General features: G+C 43.1%; 1 protein-coding gene across 1 annotated transcript in view; it reads right to left on the bottom strand.

Moving 5' to 3' along the window:
- Positions 1–170: 170 nt before the first annotated feature.
- The window catches only part of LOC108578897 (G protein-activated inward rectifier potassium channel 2-like), a 23,674-nt gene continuing 7,967 nt past the window's right edge, over positions 171–15,877 (bottom strand). The window contains exons 4-11 of the mRNA XM_017942309.1: positions 15,233–15,471; positions 14,233–14,506; positions 13,891–14,083; positions 13,255–13,476; positions 12,182–12,417; positions 11,570–11,853; positions 11,048–11,312; positions 171–245 (exon numbers count right to left, since the gene is read on the bottom strand). Coding sequence (XP_017797798.1) covers positions 11,048–11,312; positions 11,570–11,853; positions 12,182–12,417; positions 13,255–13,476; positions 13,891–14,083; positions 14,233–14,506; positions 15,233–15,471 — 1,713 coding nt within the window. The 3' untranslated portion in view covers positions 171–245. The remainder of the gene's footprint in view (positions 246–11,047; positions 11,313–11,569; positions 11,854–12,181; positions 12,418–13,254; positions 13,477–13,890; positions 14,084–14,232; positions 14,507–15,232; positions 15,472–15,877) is intronic.

The raw sequence follows: 15,877 nt of genomic DNA, 5'->3' as shown, positions 1-15,877 counted from the left end.
CCCTCTCTCTCTCTCTTCTCAACGTCTCCTCTCAGCTAGTTCGTATCTGGAATCACGAACGATCACGCGTTTTTTCGTCCGGTATCGAGGATGAATGAAGCCGCTGGAAGTGACCGCGCGACGATGACTCACGGCCGTTGAAGAGCAAACTTCTCTTTTCTGCCATCGTTCCTTCCTTTCCTCTCACTTTCCTCCGGCATTCACACCGCCCTTCCGTTCGCGGAATCCAAACGTTCTCCTCGTCCCTACGGCCGGGCAATCGATGTCACTGTTAGTCGACACTGTGCCATTTCGTTTTATTCTTATACGCGAAAGAGAAAGGATAGGAAGGGATGTTTTTTTTTCACGGAGGAAACGCCCGAGGGTCGTCGAGGGTGTCGCTGACGCGAGTTTCCGGCTTAGAACGGGGGGAATCTTTCATCTGAATTCTCTTCGACAGAATTGTTAACGGAACGACGAATGAAGAGGTAGGTTTCTCGGTAAGAAGAAGAAGCGAAAAAAAAATTCGATGTCATTCTTTTTTTTTCGTCAAGGTGTCTCTAGTTGTATGAAATACATGTATATATGATGAGTCATTAAAAAAACGCAATGATTGCACTATCTAAAAATACACGGTCGACAAGGCCAGTTTTTCCATTTCTTTGCCTCTTTGTGTAATAGTTGAAGAACAGTCGTGGACTAAAACTGAAAGGATGATGAAGATTCCTGCGATTCTTCAGGCTGTTTGAGAATTAAACGAGAAGGAAACAATGAAGACCGCGGGAAAAATGACGGAGAACGTATACTTGGAAAAATGACGTTGCCACGGATTAGGCAATCGATCGGGTATTACATAATTATTTTTCCTGATTTTACCGATTACGTCGAGGTTGTATATCTCTGCATCATCCTGGAGAGACACGTAACCGAGAACCGAACAGAATTTTAGAAACCATTGAAGAAAATTTCAGGAACAATCGTTTTCTTTCGATTTTGTTTTGTTTTTTTTTGCGGTCAGTTGTTCGTTTTATCGAGTCGAGGCAATAGCAATAATATGATCGTACAGTTGCAAATACTTATATGATTGGATATCTGGACAAACACGAAAAATGTAAACACTGTATAAATACCCGCTTATCTGGCTCGGTGACATAAATTACGTTCCCAGGTTCATGATTCACTGAATTTTCCCCGCAAACGATACTCTTATCGCGAGCTCGTCAGCTCGTAAAGATCTCGCCAATGAAGAATGAAACAGACTGCAGGTTTTTTTCAATTTTTCTTCTGTTTTTTTTTTTTTTTTTTTTTACCGGACAATGAATCGATCAGGAATCCGTTACTCGAGTCAGGAAAAAGAAGTGAAAGTTCGTGTATCGATACCGTTAACCAAGGAGAAAAAGCCTGGTACCGCTTCGTCCGTGTGTGTCTTTTTTTCTTCGTCGATTCGAAACGGAAACGAGTTTGCACGATTGAGACACACGATTAATTATAAATGTAATTTCCTTGTTTACACGTTCACTTCTTACGTTGATAAGCGCGTGAAACTCGATCTTTCGAACCGTGCTTCGGGAAATTTCGTGGCGAGATGTAGCGAAATTTAGTTTCGAGTTTGGAACCGAGGAAGCGGCGAGCTTAGAAAAATTCGCGTAACCCAGTTTTGTTTTCAGCGAGAATTCGGATCGTCGACCTGAGGAACTCTCGGAAATTGATGGGAATATTCGACTTTCAGAAATTCATTTGGACTCTCGAAAAAGGCGGAATTTAAGGAAAAGATCGAAGAAATCTACAAAGAAGTTTCATAAAAATCGTATAATTAGTAAACAAAGGTGAAATCAGGTTTATCCACGCGAAATCAGAAATTCTCCGATATCGATGTCAATATTTATCTAAATTTTACCGATTCAAAGATTTCATTTGCAATCTCGAAGAAATACAGAATTGAAAAAAAGAAAGTGTCGAGAAGTCTACTAATAAATTGCACGAGAATCAGGTTTATATCCGCGCGATATCAGGATTGTCGATCTGAAATCTCGCGAAACGAAGGAAAAATCTGGAGAATACACCTGGATAGTTGTCGAAAGAGTCGGACACGATGATAAAAGACGACGATTCTTACTGACGAACGAATCCTTTTTCTCCGCGTTTTCCAGCTGGAGCAGCGCACGTAAGCGCGTCGCACTCGCAACTGTTTCAGATTCCCGGCCGTTGCACGAGATTGTGCCAACGGATGCCATGGCGTTTACCTCTTATGGCGGGGATAATGCAGACACGGTGGCACATACGCGCGAACACGCGTTACTGCGTTGGCACGTGTGCGAAACGCAGCGATTATTCGCGAATTTCGCCGGATGCGAAACGCGAGAGCCTCCTAGCTCGTTGAAATTTCTCGGCTCGGCTCCGGTTCCAGCCACCGCAGCGCGTTTCTCGTGCCTCGAATCACGATGTAAATGAATATTTTTTTTCGCCTCTTCCATCTTCTTTCTTTCTTTTGGTGCGTCAGTGATATTTTCGACGAAGAGCTGAGAGAAAGATAGTGGGTCATTGGAGAGGTTGCTTTGGATACAAGTTTGAAAGAAGGAAAAGTTTCTTCTAATTTCGAAAGAAACAGTACGCTTGTATTTTGCTAACGCTAAAAATATTCGTCTAACGAAAAAAAAAACCTGGCTCCTCTGCAAGGTGGAATTTAGAAGTCGTTAAGACCGTATTCTGGATTGCTGGTTAACAAGCAAAGGCGTTCCACTGTGCTCGAAACCACTCGAAACGTTCCTTCTTTTCTCCGCTTTTTTAATGGGTATCCTGACTTTTAATTCACCGTGAACAAAAAGACGCTTATCGATAAATATCGCGAATCCCATTGTGTGGCGATAATTGCACGGTTTAATCGTGTGCGTGATCGTTGCCACGGTGATTCAGGGAGAGCAGAAGAGGGACGTTTCCGGTTTGGGGAGAATGCAGAAGTCCTCGCGTACACGTGAGCCTGGTGTTCTCTTCGCATTAGGTTAGACACGATCCTCGCTGCTGAATTCGCATACCAAGCCACGGATTATCCGTATCCGTCAGCCGAATAATCGCGTTACACGTCATTAAGGAAATTTATCGAGGTGTAGAAATTCGAATGGAACAACTGGAATGGGAATTCAATCCGCTGATGGTTGTTGTTTCGAAGGAACTGCAATTTCATCGAACCAAGAATCTTTGTAATTTCAACGAAGCATAAGCTGATCGAAACTGACGATGTATTTCCAATTTTCTTAATTTCATTTTTTCGAGTGTTTCACGTGACACAAAAATTCCTAAATTCGATAAAAATTCTCCCTTCCAAAATATTCGACTCTGATTCTACGAAAAAAATCGACGAAATGACGAACGAGAAAAATTCCCCATGACACAGGAACCAAAAGGCGCGAAGATGAGCAACGCGACGATTCCAAGCTTCTCGAACTGTGAATCGTGGAGCGTAAATTCAGTGTCGCAAGAATGGTAAAAAGTTCTCGGAGAATGTTGAAAGAAAATGATTTCAATGTTTTCAGACGAAATCTCGATAAGAAAAAGGCAGATAATCTCAGGAAACGTGTTTGAAGAATATACAGTATGAATAACGCATCTCGTTTAACAGGAATCGCGCTATCGATTGCAAAAGTCATCGGTGAAACACGCGAACCTTCCAAGAAGCTCATTAAACTCCATCACGTGCTATTTTCACCGCTTAAGAATGTTTAAACATATCGCAAGCTCTGACTGCGAATTTTTCAAACGGGTTTAACCAACATCCGCGTGATCGTGAATTTCGTGAAAAGAAAAGAAACGTACACGAATGTTTGGACATTGATAAAGAATACAGGAAATTGCTACGCGACTTTTCTCACTTTCGTAACGTGTTCGAAACGATAAGAAATTTGTGTAGAGAAACGTCTCGATTGATTTCAAGTGTATTTCTCTCGGCACTTTTTTCGTTATCTCTCACGGAGATCTGACCGATCGATAGAGGAGTTGGTTATCGACGAATGATTTAACATTTGTTGCACACCCATCGAGCTTCGATGCAAATGTCAACGGAGCAAAACTCGTCTTGTGTTCGAGGAACTATTCATTCACGTCTGTTATATACAGTTACGTTCATTGTTATTCGCTTTACGGAGGGATAAAGGAGGTAATGGTGCACTCATCGATGATATCTCGAGTGATGAAAATAGAAAATAAGACGTTGCTTCCTATTCTGCGTTACTCCGCCGTGCATCGAAATTAATCGCCGCTGAAAGAATCTCCCTTATCTTACCGTTAAGACAGAAACTTTCTCGAAAAAAGAAGAAAAATTAGCGCAGATAAGCTGCTCGGAGTTGTAAATCGTCGGGAGCAACAGGTAGACGATAATTAACGCTCGTACCAACAGTTATTATCAATTAACGTGTTCCAAATGCAATTTAGCATGTGTGACTATTCGTCGTCGCGAGATGATGTTGTTAATTCGTAGACACTTGTTCCGAGCAGAAATTCAAAACTGGACATGAAAACGGCTGTGTTTCTAACAGTGAAATAAGAATATCGTCGAAAAATCAGTTCTCACAGTTGTCTTACCGCTAGATAACGTTCCGATAATTAAAGAAATTTTTGTATACACACAGGCTTCTTTATGTCCAGTCATCGATTATAATTACATTGTGAAAACTACGATAGAAATCTTGTTCGATCGTTTCACAAAGGAACTTCCACTGGATTTGAATAGGATCGAGCACGCGAGGAGGTGATCGGACACTTGAAAATCATGGATTTTCAGTTTCGCTTCCACGATTATTGGAATTGTCATGCACGACATCGGTTGATTCGAGAGCCGAGAAAGAACGAGGTCGACACGCGATCGGATGTTGGAAAATTCGCGTCCTGCTAGCTATTAATCACTGATCATCTGACCGAGCGGCTCGTTGTCTTTCCGCCGTGGATCACGTGATGAACCCGGCCGACAGAACGATCATCACGCCGATCAATTAACGCATTCCCTCACGTCATCGACGTTTACCTTTCGAACGAGCCAGTGATGCCAACGGTCGACGCGAAAAAACCACGAGATTCGCCACGTTTCCACTTGCCTCGCAAACGTTCCCCCTTATTCCGCACAACTTCTTCGGTATATTTCACGTAACTTGTAATCGCCGTTGCGAGATGGCGAAGGCACACGTGAAATATACGCGATCAATCGACGTTGAATTTCACGCTCGAGTCATTGACACGGTTGGCCACGTGGTCTACGCCGCTCCACAGATGTCGTTCGATCGAGCTGCGTCACTTTTTGAATTACGAATTTCCCGCCACCGGGACACTGCACTTTTTCCACCGTGTCGGACGGTTTTTCGGCGTGATTTTTCGTTGATCGAGGACGGCAGATCGGCGAAGAACGACCGAAAAAGACTGGAGAGCGGCGAGGTCGACGTTGAAACCTCGTGAAACTGCGATCGCGTTGCCAACGAGCGTACCGAGCAGCGAGCTTGTCCAGTGACGTCAACGCACCTTCCTCGCCCGCCTTTATCCCTACCCTTTTCCCTCTTACTTAGCCTTTTCCTCCTACTTCCCAACGAGATCGAGGATCGTTGATCAGCATCGAGTCACGTACACACATTCACGAGCGTCTTGGCTGACGGTCTGTCGCGTTGCTCATCTTCGCGCCTCCTGAGCCTTGGTCCTCCTGCCATGGGCAGTTTTTCTCATTCGTCGCTTGTTTTTCTTAAGTAGAATCAGAATCTGACAGTTTTCAGAGGGAGGAATTTTCATCGAATTTAGGAACTTTTGGAAAAGGGAATTTTCGTTTAATTTAGGAATCTTTTTGTCACTAGAGGTGTATCGTTAAATTAGCGAAAATTGGATTTTTCGTTTTTCATTTTTCTGACGAACTGTCAGCGCTTCGATTAGACGGAAATTCTCGCGGCAAATTTGAATCGAACCGCTGTTTAGTAACCAAAACAACGCGAACTCGGCGATGAATTCATTAGCAAGTCGCGCAGTTCGTGAACCTTGACGAGTTTATGAGAATTCATAGAACCGCCGCATAGGAGCGACACTGGTGTCTCGTATGAGTGTTGCGCATATTTGATGAGTCTCGGCCACGCGGACCGTGAATGTTGATTTAGACATTGGTTTTTTCGTGTGTATGCTAATGTATCGCCACCCTGGGGCACTGTGGCGTTTATTATGCACGTTACACGCACCTCTTGTCACACCCAAGGTGTGTCGAATTCATTGATCATCGTTGGAACGTTGTCCTTCCCCCCCCCCCCCTGGAATTTTATCGTCGTTGAAATTACACCGTGCCTACCGTGTTCCAAATATCTTTCTCAGACTGTTGAAGCGACGATTGGTTGTGTGCACGCTTCAATACGATCAATTTAATCGACAATTTGCATCCGGGCGAGAGTGGGCCACTGAAATTCGATCACGGGAGACTGCTTTCCAACAATGGTTCACATCTATTATTTCATTCGCGAATCGACCCTCGTTAGCGTAATTTTCTTTTCGCTGATCGCCAGATGGTTTCGCGAGTTGAGCACGTGCGTCCACCGGTGTGCACGCTAATGCGCAGCTAACAGGGACCACTAGTGTGTACACTGGTATCCACTAATAGGGGACACACTTCGCCGTGATAATAACCAATTACGTCAACGAGGCCGGAGGGCATGACCGTGACGTTTCGACGAGCACCGTTGCTACTTTGACAACAGCCTGTTATCACGCTGAATCGTCCAAATCTTCCTTCTGCCGGTGCCTAATTTTACGATTTCGAGGTTATCGACGATTCATCCTGGGAGAGAAATTTCATTTTTTAAATTCTACCGTGAAATTGTTTGCTTTTTTTTGGAATATTTTGGTAGGTTTGAGAGTAAAGCTGTTGAGAATTGCTCTCGAGAGTCAAATTTATCAGAGCACACAATTTGAGAGTACTCTCGAGAGAAACTGTCGTAAACAACTCTCAGATAGACAGGTTCCTTGGAACATAAGCGTTAGGAGGCTGCGTACGATTTTGCAAGATACGTGTTGGGATGCTGCATATCATAGGTGTGCGCGTGACAAAAGACGAGTGTGAAAGGAGAGCCTGTTTGGTAAGATGTTGCGAGCGTTCGGTTGCTGCCAGAGCTGATCCCCTGATTTTCCTTTTCCTACGAATACGATTTTGGCGATCTTCGAAATTTCTGATTCCTCGGAAATCGTCGTCACAGTCTTCCAGAAACTTTCATACCTTTCTCGCGAATCCTAGAAACGTCGATCGTGTGTTTCTTCCAGTTCGAAGCTAAAGAATCGTCGGTCGACCGAAGGTTAGATCAGGTTGCGACGTCTGAATTTAGGAAGCATATAAGTACATATGTTTCACGGGTGAGTCACGATTTAAATTTGTCGCGTTCAGGTTTCTCTCACAGCTGATTCACAGTCAAAGGTAAACCTCACGTGTGAGTCGAACTGCGACGACGAGAAAAAGAAAAAAACGTGGATCCAATGATTTGCAACGGGGTTGAGTCAGTGGTAATTACACGCGTCCATCTCGTCAATTATACTAGTTCAGCGTCGCTCATTCATGCGACGTCGATTGTAAGATTCGTCGTTTTCTTGGTAATTTCTCGCGGTTTCTCTGGAAAAAGAACGCGTGGTTTGTGTGTGGTTACGGAGGAACGTTCGCGTCGATTCATTCGTAAAAGTGTGACGACCTTCGTGGCTATCTTGGTTATGATTATTGCCGTGAAAATGAGGCGAACAGGCGTGTAATGAAAGTGTTTTTCTAGTAATTACTCTTTTTCTTTGCGCGACGAGGCGCTATGGTAATTTCATCGTGAGAAAGGTGAGCCTCTTACGGTCGTTGCACGACGAGATTATCCTTTCTCGCATTTCATCGCTTATGTCACAATGGTTAAACATCTCGTAACGTCCACGGACAATTTTTTTTGCCAACCTTTGTACGAAATGACACTTGCCACCGTTTCTTCCCGTTGACGAATGAATTTTCGAGCTCGTAGATTTCTGCTGTTTGCGAACAGAAAATATCCTTTATTCGCGGAGATTTCAGGTCTTTTTGGCTCAACTGGTAATTTTCGCAAATTTTGAGAATATTCTGGAATTTCAATTGAATCAATCTTTGTCAGCGTTTCGCCTAGTCCCCAATTTGCGCCTCGAGCATGATTCATCAAAGGCTGAACTTGGTGTCAATTGACTCACAAGTGAAGAAAGATTTGCTTCGGAAAGTACAGTTTATATCTCTAAGCTCTCGAAGAAGGATTCTCGATCGAAGGAAGAGTCTGGCGATTCCAAGTGTGAATAGATTGCTCGTAAGAGATACTGCCTAGCACAATCAGCATATCAGACCGAGGACAGACCTAGAAGAGGATGTCGCAATTCGCGTTGCAAGGTGATACGCTCCGACGTTCTTCTATCCTCACGCCACGGCTGTCATTCTAGACAGTGCTCATTGTCGTCCAGACAATAGCTGTTTTGAATAAGAAATGGAGAGATTCGCGATAACACGATTGTAGAATGCGACAAAAAAATCATGACGTGCAATTGCACTCGGTTAACCTGACGTAATACGGGTCGTTGACGCCGCCAGACCCACGACATCGTTTCCTAGACGTTAAGAACACTTTGTGTGGAACATTATCTTCTAAGAATGTCCCTCTGCTTTCTCCAAGAATTTCTCGAAAATCACAACTTTCGACAGCGATACGAAATTTCTACTAAAACTGAAAATTTGAGGAAAAAGAAAGATAGATAGATCTTCGATACTTTGTGGATTAAAATTTCGATTCGAGGTATCGAATAGAGACTTCCAAGCTCCTTGCAACCTGAATCAGGAGAAGTGTGTTGTAAGGACAGGGTTAGATTTGGTGTGAAAAAAACGTTCTCAAGGTGGAAGATTCTCAGCATGACATAAACAACTCTTTCACTCTCGATCTCGAGAGCGAGATGCAAGAAGAAAGCCCGTGGTTCGCAGCGAAAAGAAGGACACGGACCGTGCACTTGCACGGAGTTACGTGCCTGAGGAACTCGATAGCCGGTTTAGCGTGTTTCGCGTGGTGTCATGGTTCGTGTGTGTGTGGAAACCTGGAGCCCACGAGGCGGGGACGAAGAGAGAAGAGGCCGGGCCGAGATTAAACAATTGACTGGCGTGATAACGAGGGCACTTCCCGCCACTAAACTCATCCTGTCGTGTCGTCTAACCTACGGCTCTCTGGATCCACTTAATCCTCTACTCATCCATCTGCCCTTCAGCCATCGCGCGTTGCATCATAACGTGGAATATCAGGACGCGTAGTCAGCGATGGACTCCTAAATTCTCCGATGCTTAGTCTTTCGAGGGCAATCTGGGTCATTAGTGACCCAGAGGAAATTTCAGTCTTGAAATGGTTGAGATTTGCTAGAAAATTGACTATTCTTCTTTGACTTATGTTGATCGACTTAGGATCGACTGTGTGTCTTCTTGAAGACACCGAGTATATGAGATTGTTGGTGGAGCATGGTTGAGTTGAGTTTCGGAATGTGAAATATTTGATTCGTACGACGAATGGAGGAGAATCGCGGGTTTAAATTGAACGAAAGGGATCATTTCTTTTAGCTTATCGCCATTAAGATCGTTCTGCCGTGTGTCATGTAACTGACGATTTCCGGACTCGTTTAACCTCATCTCGCGTGTACACGCTCGCATCTACCGAGGCGACGAGGTTCGTTCGTCGTAATTCCTGGCGAACTTTACGCGTGTGCGTAGAAAATGAAACTTCTCGCTTCTCACGTTCGAATCGACGCGAAAGAAAGAAAAAGAAACATAACGATCGTCGATCGGAGCTTGTGTATACCTTTTTTCCCCTCCTTTCTCAAAGGCCAGACTACGTCTGACCTTTCTCTCCGCTTAATTGACATTTCTGAATCGTATCTCTGAGTCAGCTAATCTAGCCTTGCATAAAATCAGCCCGAGTGAAACGAGAAAGAAGAGAAAAAGAAACCGGCGCTGATAGCATCTACACAGATCTAGTTCTAAATCTGTAATCGATTTAACGCTATTTATAGCGTTGCGTGTACAACACGTTCGACGACTATTGAAACGCGAGTGACTCACGGTCATTCAAGACACTCAAGTAAGATCGATCGATCGAGCGTCGCAGATCTGGACTCTCGCGATCGAGCGATGGGACGGGCGAAGGTGAACGATCAGAAACGGGGAAAAACGAAAGGCGGGGACACTTCGATGGTGTCCAGAACCGGGCCGGATGCTGGTTAGTTAGGAGGACTCAAGCCAACGACGCATATATGTATGAAAACTACGCGACATGACGTCTTTGTGTCCCAGTTAGGACAATTTAGAAGCCCAGTCTACGGTGAAGTCGCGAGTTGTGTTTTAAGAGGGCACGATCGTTGCAAATCACCCGTGGAGTAATTGATCCTCCTCCTCCTCCTTCGCCTCCTCCTTCACCACCGCCTCCTCTCGAAAGCAATTTGCCAACGTGAAATTGAAACCTCGAGCTTCGCGTCGCTAGCAGGTACATACATCGACAGAGAAACGGAAGCTCATCGATTAAACTGTCCGGGGATTTTTGCTTCTGTGCACGCCTCCCCGTGAGCACACTGACGTAAATGGTTAACGAACCGTGGCTGGGGCTCGCCGATTGACTTAACGCGCGTTACAGTGGAGGTAAAATGCGTTGGCCGGTGAAGAACAATTTTCAGAAGCCCTGTAGAGCGACATTAGCAACAGGTGGATGAGATCATGAGGGATGATTGCACGTGAAGAAATTGAAATTGATAGATCGTATCTTGCGCGAGGGAACGTTTGAAATTGTTACAATCCTTTTTTCTTCTTCTACTGGCGAGTGTAATTCAACGAGAACTATCTCTCTAACACACAAGCACAATGACAGTAAAGTGTCGAAGAATTAAAAGAGATCTGCATTGATTTTGTTAATCGTTTATTTTCATCGTGAAAGTCACCACCAGTTTTTTATAGAACACCCTGTGTATCAGTCTGTTGGAAATATCCTTTATCAACCAACGCATTTTCATACGGAATTTAACGAAACTAACGAATCTGTCGGCCCTTTTTGCTCACCTACACTTGTTCCTGAGGACCCCTATTACGAGGATGATGATTCGTCTTGGATGAATCGATGTCCAAATGATCGTGTCGCGCAAGAGACACCTTAGAGATCGTTGGTTCTATGTTTATCACGTGGTCGTCGTCGCCAAGAATGAAGCTGGTCTTTTTCTGCGGCTCTTTCGACTTATGGTTGTCGCCTAGGCTCGATCTCCTCGAAGAGGGAAAGGGATGAGGTGGAGGTTCGCGATATTCCATTGTTTCGGCGAACGTGGTATGTCTGAATTGATGAAACAGGCATAAATTAGCATTTTTACCAAGTTTATCGTACGTTCTACAATACTGCGACAAAAATTTTCGTATCTTATAATTATCAATATACGGTGAAAAATTAAAAAATTCCTCAAAACACGTATCTCTTTATCCTCGTTTCGGTTCGTTGTTTATATAGAAATATTTACGGAAATGGACAAAATAATATACGTGTCCAATATTTTCTCTTCGTCTACGGCGTTTAAAGGTTTATAAAGTAATTGCCTGGGATCTAAATGCTGGCGCGAGGGAGATCTTGGCGGAGGGTTGATCACGATTTGGTCCATGGTTGTTCTGGAGGCAGATCTTCTCATCACATCTCTGGACTCGCTTTTCCTCGAATCCAAAGTGCATTTCGACGGTTCTCTGTGAATTCTCCTGTCCTCTTTCATAGGTCCTCGACTTTTTCTCAACGTCGCGTTGATATCTTTTAACACGCGATTGTAATCCTCCTGGTTACTCGATTCCTCGTGATGGTGACTCAGTGGATGAGGCTCGCTGTCCGAAAACTGCGAACGAGACCGAGAAAAATTCCTTACATTTTGTCTCGAGGTCTAGATAAATTTCAAAATATAGAACAAATAAGGAAAACTTGGAACGAAGAATACACTTGGAAGTTTACAAGGATTCGATGGAGGAATAAAAAATTTTTCCTCAAATTCCTCGCTAATAAACATTCCATCCGGTTGTTCGAAGTCAGGGAGAAAAGAAAAATAGGAACTCGCGAGTTCATCAAACTCGAGAATCATTATTTTGCTCTCATCTAGAGGAGGAAACTCGGTGTGCATACCATCGTCCAAAGAGTCGATTAAAACGTCCTCTAGAGAGAGAGCGTACCTCGTTCTGTGTGTAAAATATCGGCTGTTTCGCGTCTGTTTGCACACTTTGCATGCTCTCGCGTCGCAGGGAGCCGTCAGGGCCGGTGATCATAACTGGAATCGGAGTCAGTGGCGTCATCGGCACGTTCATGTGCAATCCGCCGGTGGACGAAGCCAGGCTCGAACCGGATCCGGTGGTCAAAGAACTGCTGGACGCATCGCGATAATGAGGGAAACCACTGCTGCTCATACGCTCTGAAATCATTGCAGAAATATTATGAACGTCGCCAAGGGGGAATTAATCGGGAGAATCGAAAAATTCGCGGCAGGAATCTGGTTTCTTTAGAACCAGTCGCAATTTTCCACAAGCTATCTCTTGGAATACTTTGATTTTTTACTGGTCAACCCTAGGAAGAATCTTGAAAGGTTCGATTTCATTTCTGTGACAGAAATTTAGTGTAAAACTTCGTAGACATATTTTCACCCTTTCGCGATTTTTTCTTTGGGAAAGTAAATACTTCTTCAGAGTTTTTATTATTATAATAGAGTATAATTGCATGTAAGAGTCTTGGAAATTTTCTTGGAAAATATCGAAGGATAGCAAAGGTATAAAAACAATTTTTGCGACTCTTCAGAAAATTTGAAAATTTTGAAATCGAGCGAAAATTTAAAATACACTTTAACTAATTGTGTCTCGTTAATTTTTGCATTCTGATGTTTGACGTTATCGGCGACCAATTAACGATTAACGCGTAAAAGTGTCGTCGCAACGGAATCCCGGCCGATTGAAGCAAATTGGCACCGGCGAGAATGGCGAGTGCCAAACGGTCGACACGTGGCAAAAGTTGCGATACACAATATCACGATGCAAAGCATAGTTTGCGTCACGATGTGTCTCGTGCCGTGACCAGTATCGCCACAGATTCAATAAACTTGATTCATGTTAATCGAGGTCAATTGCATTTCTTCGACCGATGCCTCGATCGAAAACGATGGATCGTAGACGATGGAAAAGTGTCTTGGAAGACTCGACGACGAATTTCACAGAGCACATTTGCCGGAACTTTGGAAAAAGAACCTTTTCCTCCGTACCTCCTTTCGCGCGTTGCATCGCTCGAATTTTGTCCAGATCGGCCGCTGAACAGAGTGGTGTGTCAACCTCGTACGTGTTATTAAAAAGCGTATAATTCACTTCGTACTCGCCGGTCTCCTTTTTGAAAGTAATTATATGCTCGAATCTGTGACCCCATAAAATTTCAGACGGCAAGTAAGAGCTTCTGGCCTGAGTGGTCATGCCAGTCGACTCGATCACACCTGAAATTACGGCAATTTTTAGTTGCTTCGACACTCGTGTGGCACGAGGTCTGATGATACGGTTTCGAGAATAATTTGTTGCAAAATTTCATTTTGAAAATTAAACAAACATGAGAATTCCAAGTTTGTCCTCTTGAAACGATACTCGTTTTATATTATTTACATCGATATCAGCGTTACTGTGAATTTCAGAAATGAAGAGAAAACGAGTTCCATTCGTGATTCTTCTTATTCGAGGAAATAAAAAGACGAGAGATGTTCGAAAATTGTGATTTTCAGGTCGAACTCGTTTCTCTCGATCGATAATCACCTTTTTCCCTCACCTTCGTTACTTCGATGGTAATAAAATTATTCTCGAAACTTGAAACTTCGTCGTCACACCAAAGTATTCATATTTCCCCATTTTTAACGTACCCTCCAATATCACCACAATCTCGAATCGTTCTCTCAGCATATCGCTGGCCGATATGTGATAAAGGGGCGACTGTTCGTCGATCTTGTGCACGATGGTAGTTGGCCAGATAAAGAAAATCTTGTCCTCTTCGCCATCGCCGCCCACTTTCAGCTCCGTCTGGAAGAACGGCAGCAATTCTCCTTCTCTGGTAACCTGCAAATTTAATAGACACTCTCAAAACATGGGTTATGCGAATTATTTGCCCGTAGATAAGAATAATAAATGGGTCGGATTGAAATAGACAGGCTTGTTTACGATCACCGGGAGATTCGATTATATTTCGTGGAAATGTAGGGACCAACCTTCCTTTTGATCATTTGCGCTCTGACGTGAGCCTCGATGATGTGGCTCTTTCTCATATCGCCGACACGGAACATCAGACAAGGCTGGCCATCTCTCTGACAGATCACCGCGTTCCTCGAAAACAGCAGCGTCTGTGTTCTCTTCTTCGGACGGGAGAGCTTGGCGAAAACTATGCCGACCATGAACGCCTGCAGGATCACACCTGTCATCGATTGGATGCATATCACGAACACCGCCTCTGGACACTCGTCTGTAGGATGTTTCGAGCCGTACCTGCGATATTTGTCATTGTTAGAGAGAGAATTCAAGTGGAACATGGGTGAATATTAGAGTTCTCGCGAGACTCTAGTTTCAGATGTTTGTACGAGACGAGATAGATACGTCGACGTTGGTACCGTGGAATTTTCTAATATTGTATTGATAACTGGAGAACGTACCTGTCTGGTTCACGAATCAATCTTCTGATATTAGGGTAACGTGAAGTTTGGAGGGAAAATAGAATTGACGTGATGATTAGGAGAAAATTGTATGGTAGTTGAGATGTACGCTAAATTTCTGAAGATTTGGATCTTTTGAAAATTGTTTATAGAGTGAATTTGTGGGTAATGTTTAGAGTACCTCTTAACTTATCTGTGAATAGCTAATTCCATTGATTTGTAAATGTTTCCTAAACTTCTTAGATTTTTTTGTTTTTTTTAAGCTACGAAGTTTATTTAGGGAACCAGCTTGGATCAATATCATAAGTACCTTGTTATACCTGACTTTTTCACATCAATTCAGTTTGCTATTCGTACTCTTCTGCTTCGTTAGAATTCGCAACAAAAATTACCGACAATCGCAGCGATTCCCCTTCTCTATTATACTCTGAGCAGTTAGCTGAACTAATTTAATCGAGGAGAAAACTTCTTCCAAAGCGGCTGTGCGGTTAATAGCGTCTGAAATTCGTTCGAATCACTGATCCGACATAAGATATTCTGATGAATAAAAGTGTCTAGTCACCCGATCGTGTGTTGTGTCTCGATGGAGAAGAGGAAGGAGCTGGTGAACCCTCGGATGTCCACGATGCATGGTGTGAAGGTGATGTTCGGATTGTTGTAATTCTCTGGATCGAGATCACCGTGGCTGTAAGCTATCAGCCACCATATCAACGCGAAACCTAGCCACGACAGAAGAAAGTTCATGGAGAACACCAGCAGGGTCCAGCGCCATTGTGCGTCCACCAGTGTCGTGAAAATATCCTGAAGAAGTGGGAAAAGAATTGTAAATTTGAGAATATTAAAGTTTGAGGGTATTAAAATTTGGGAATATTCAAATTTGGGAATATTCAAATTTGAGAATATTAAAATTTGGGAATATTCAAATTTGAGAATATTCAAATTTGGGAATATTAAAATTATGGAATATTAAAGCTTGAGAATGTTAAAATTTGAGAATATTAAAATTTGGGAATATTAAAATTTGAGAATATTCAAATTTGGGAATATTAAAATTATGGAATATTAAAGCTTGAGAATGTTAAAATTTGAGAATATTAAAATTTGGGAATATTAAAATTTGAGAATATTAAAATTTAGAATATTAAAATCTGAGAATATTAAAATTTGAGAATATTAAAATTTGAGAATATTAAAATTTGGGAATATT

Source organism: Habropoda laboriosa, unplaced genomic scaffold (assembly GCF_001263275.1).
Source record: "Habropoda laboriosa isolate 0110345459 unplaced genomic scaffold, ASM126327v1 scaffold62, whole genome shotgun sequence".
NCBI classification, from domain to species: domain Eukaryota; kingdom Metazoa; phylum Arthropoda; class Insecta; order Hymenoptera; family Apidae; genus Habropoda; species Habropoda laboriosa.
The sequence above is the reverse complement of the archived record's forward strand: the minus strand, read 5'-3'. Positions and strand labels throughout refer to the sequence as shown.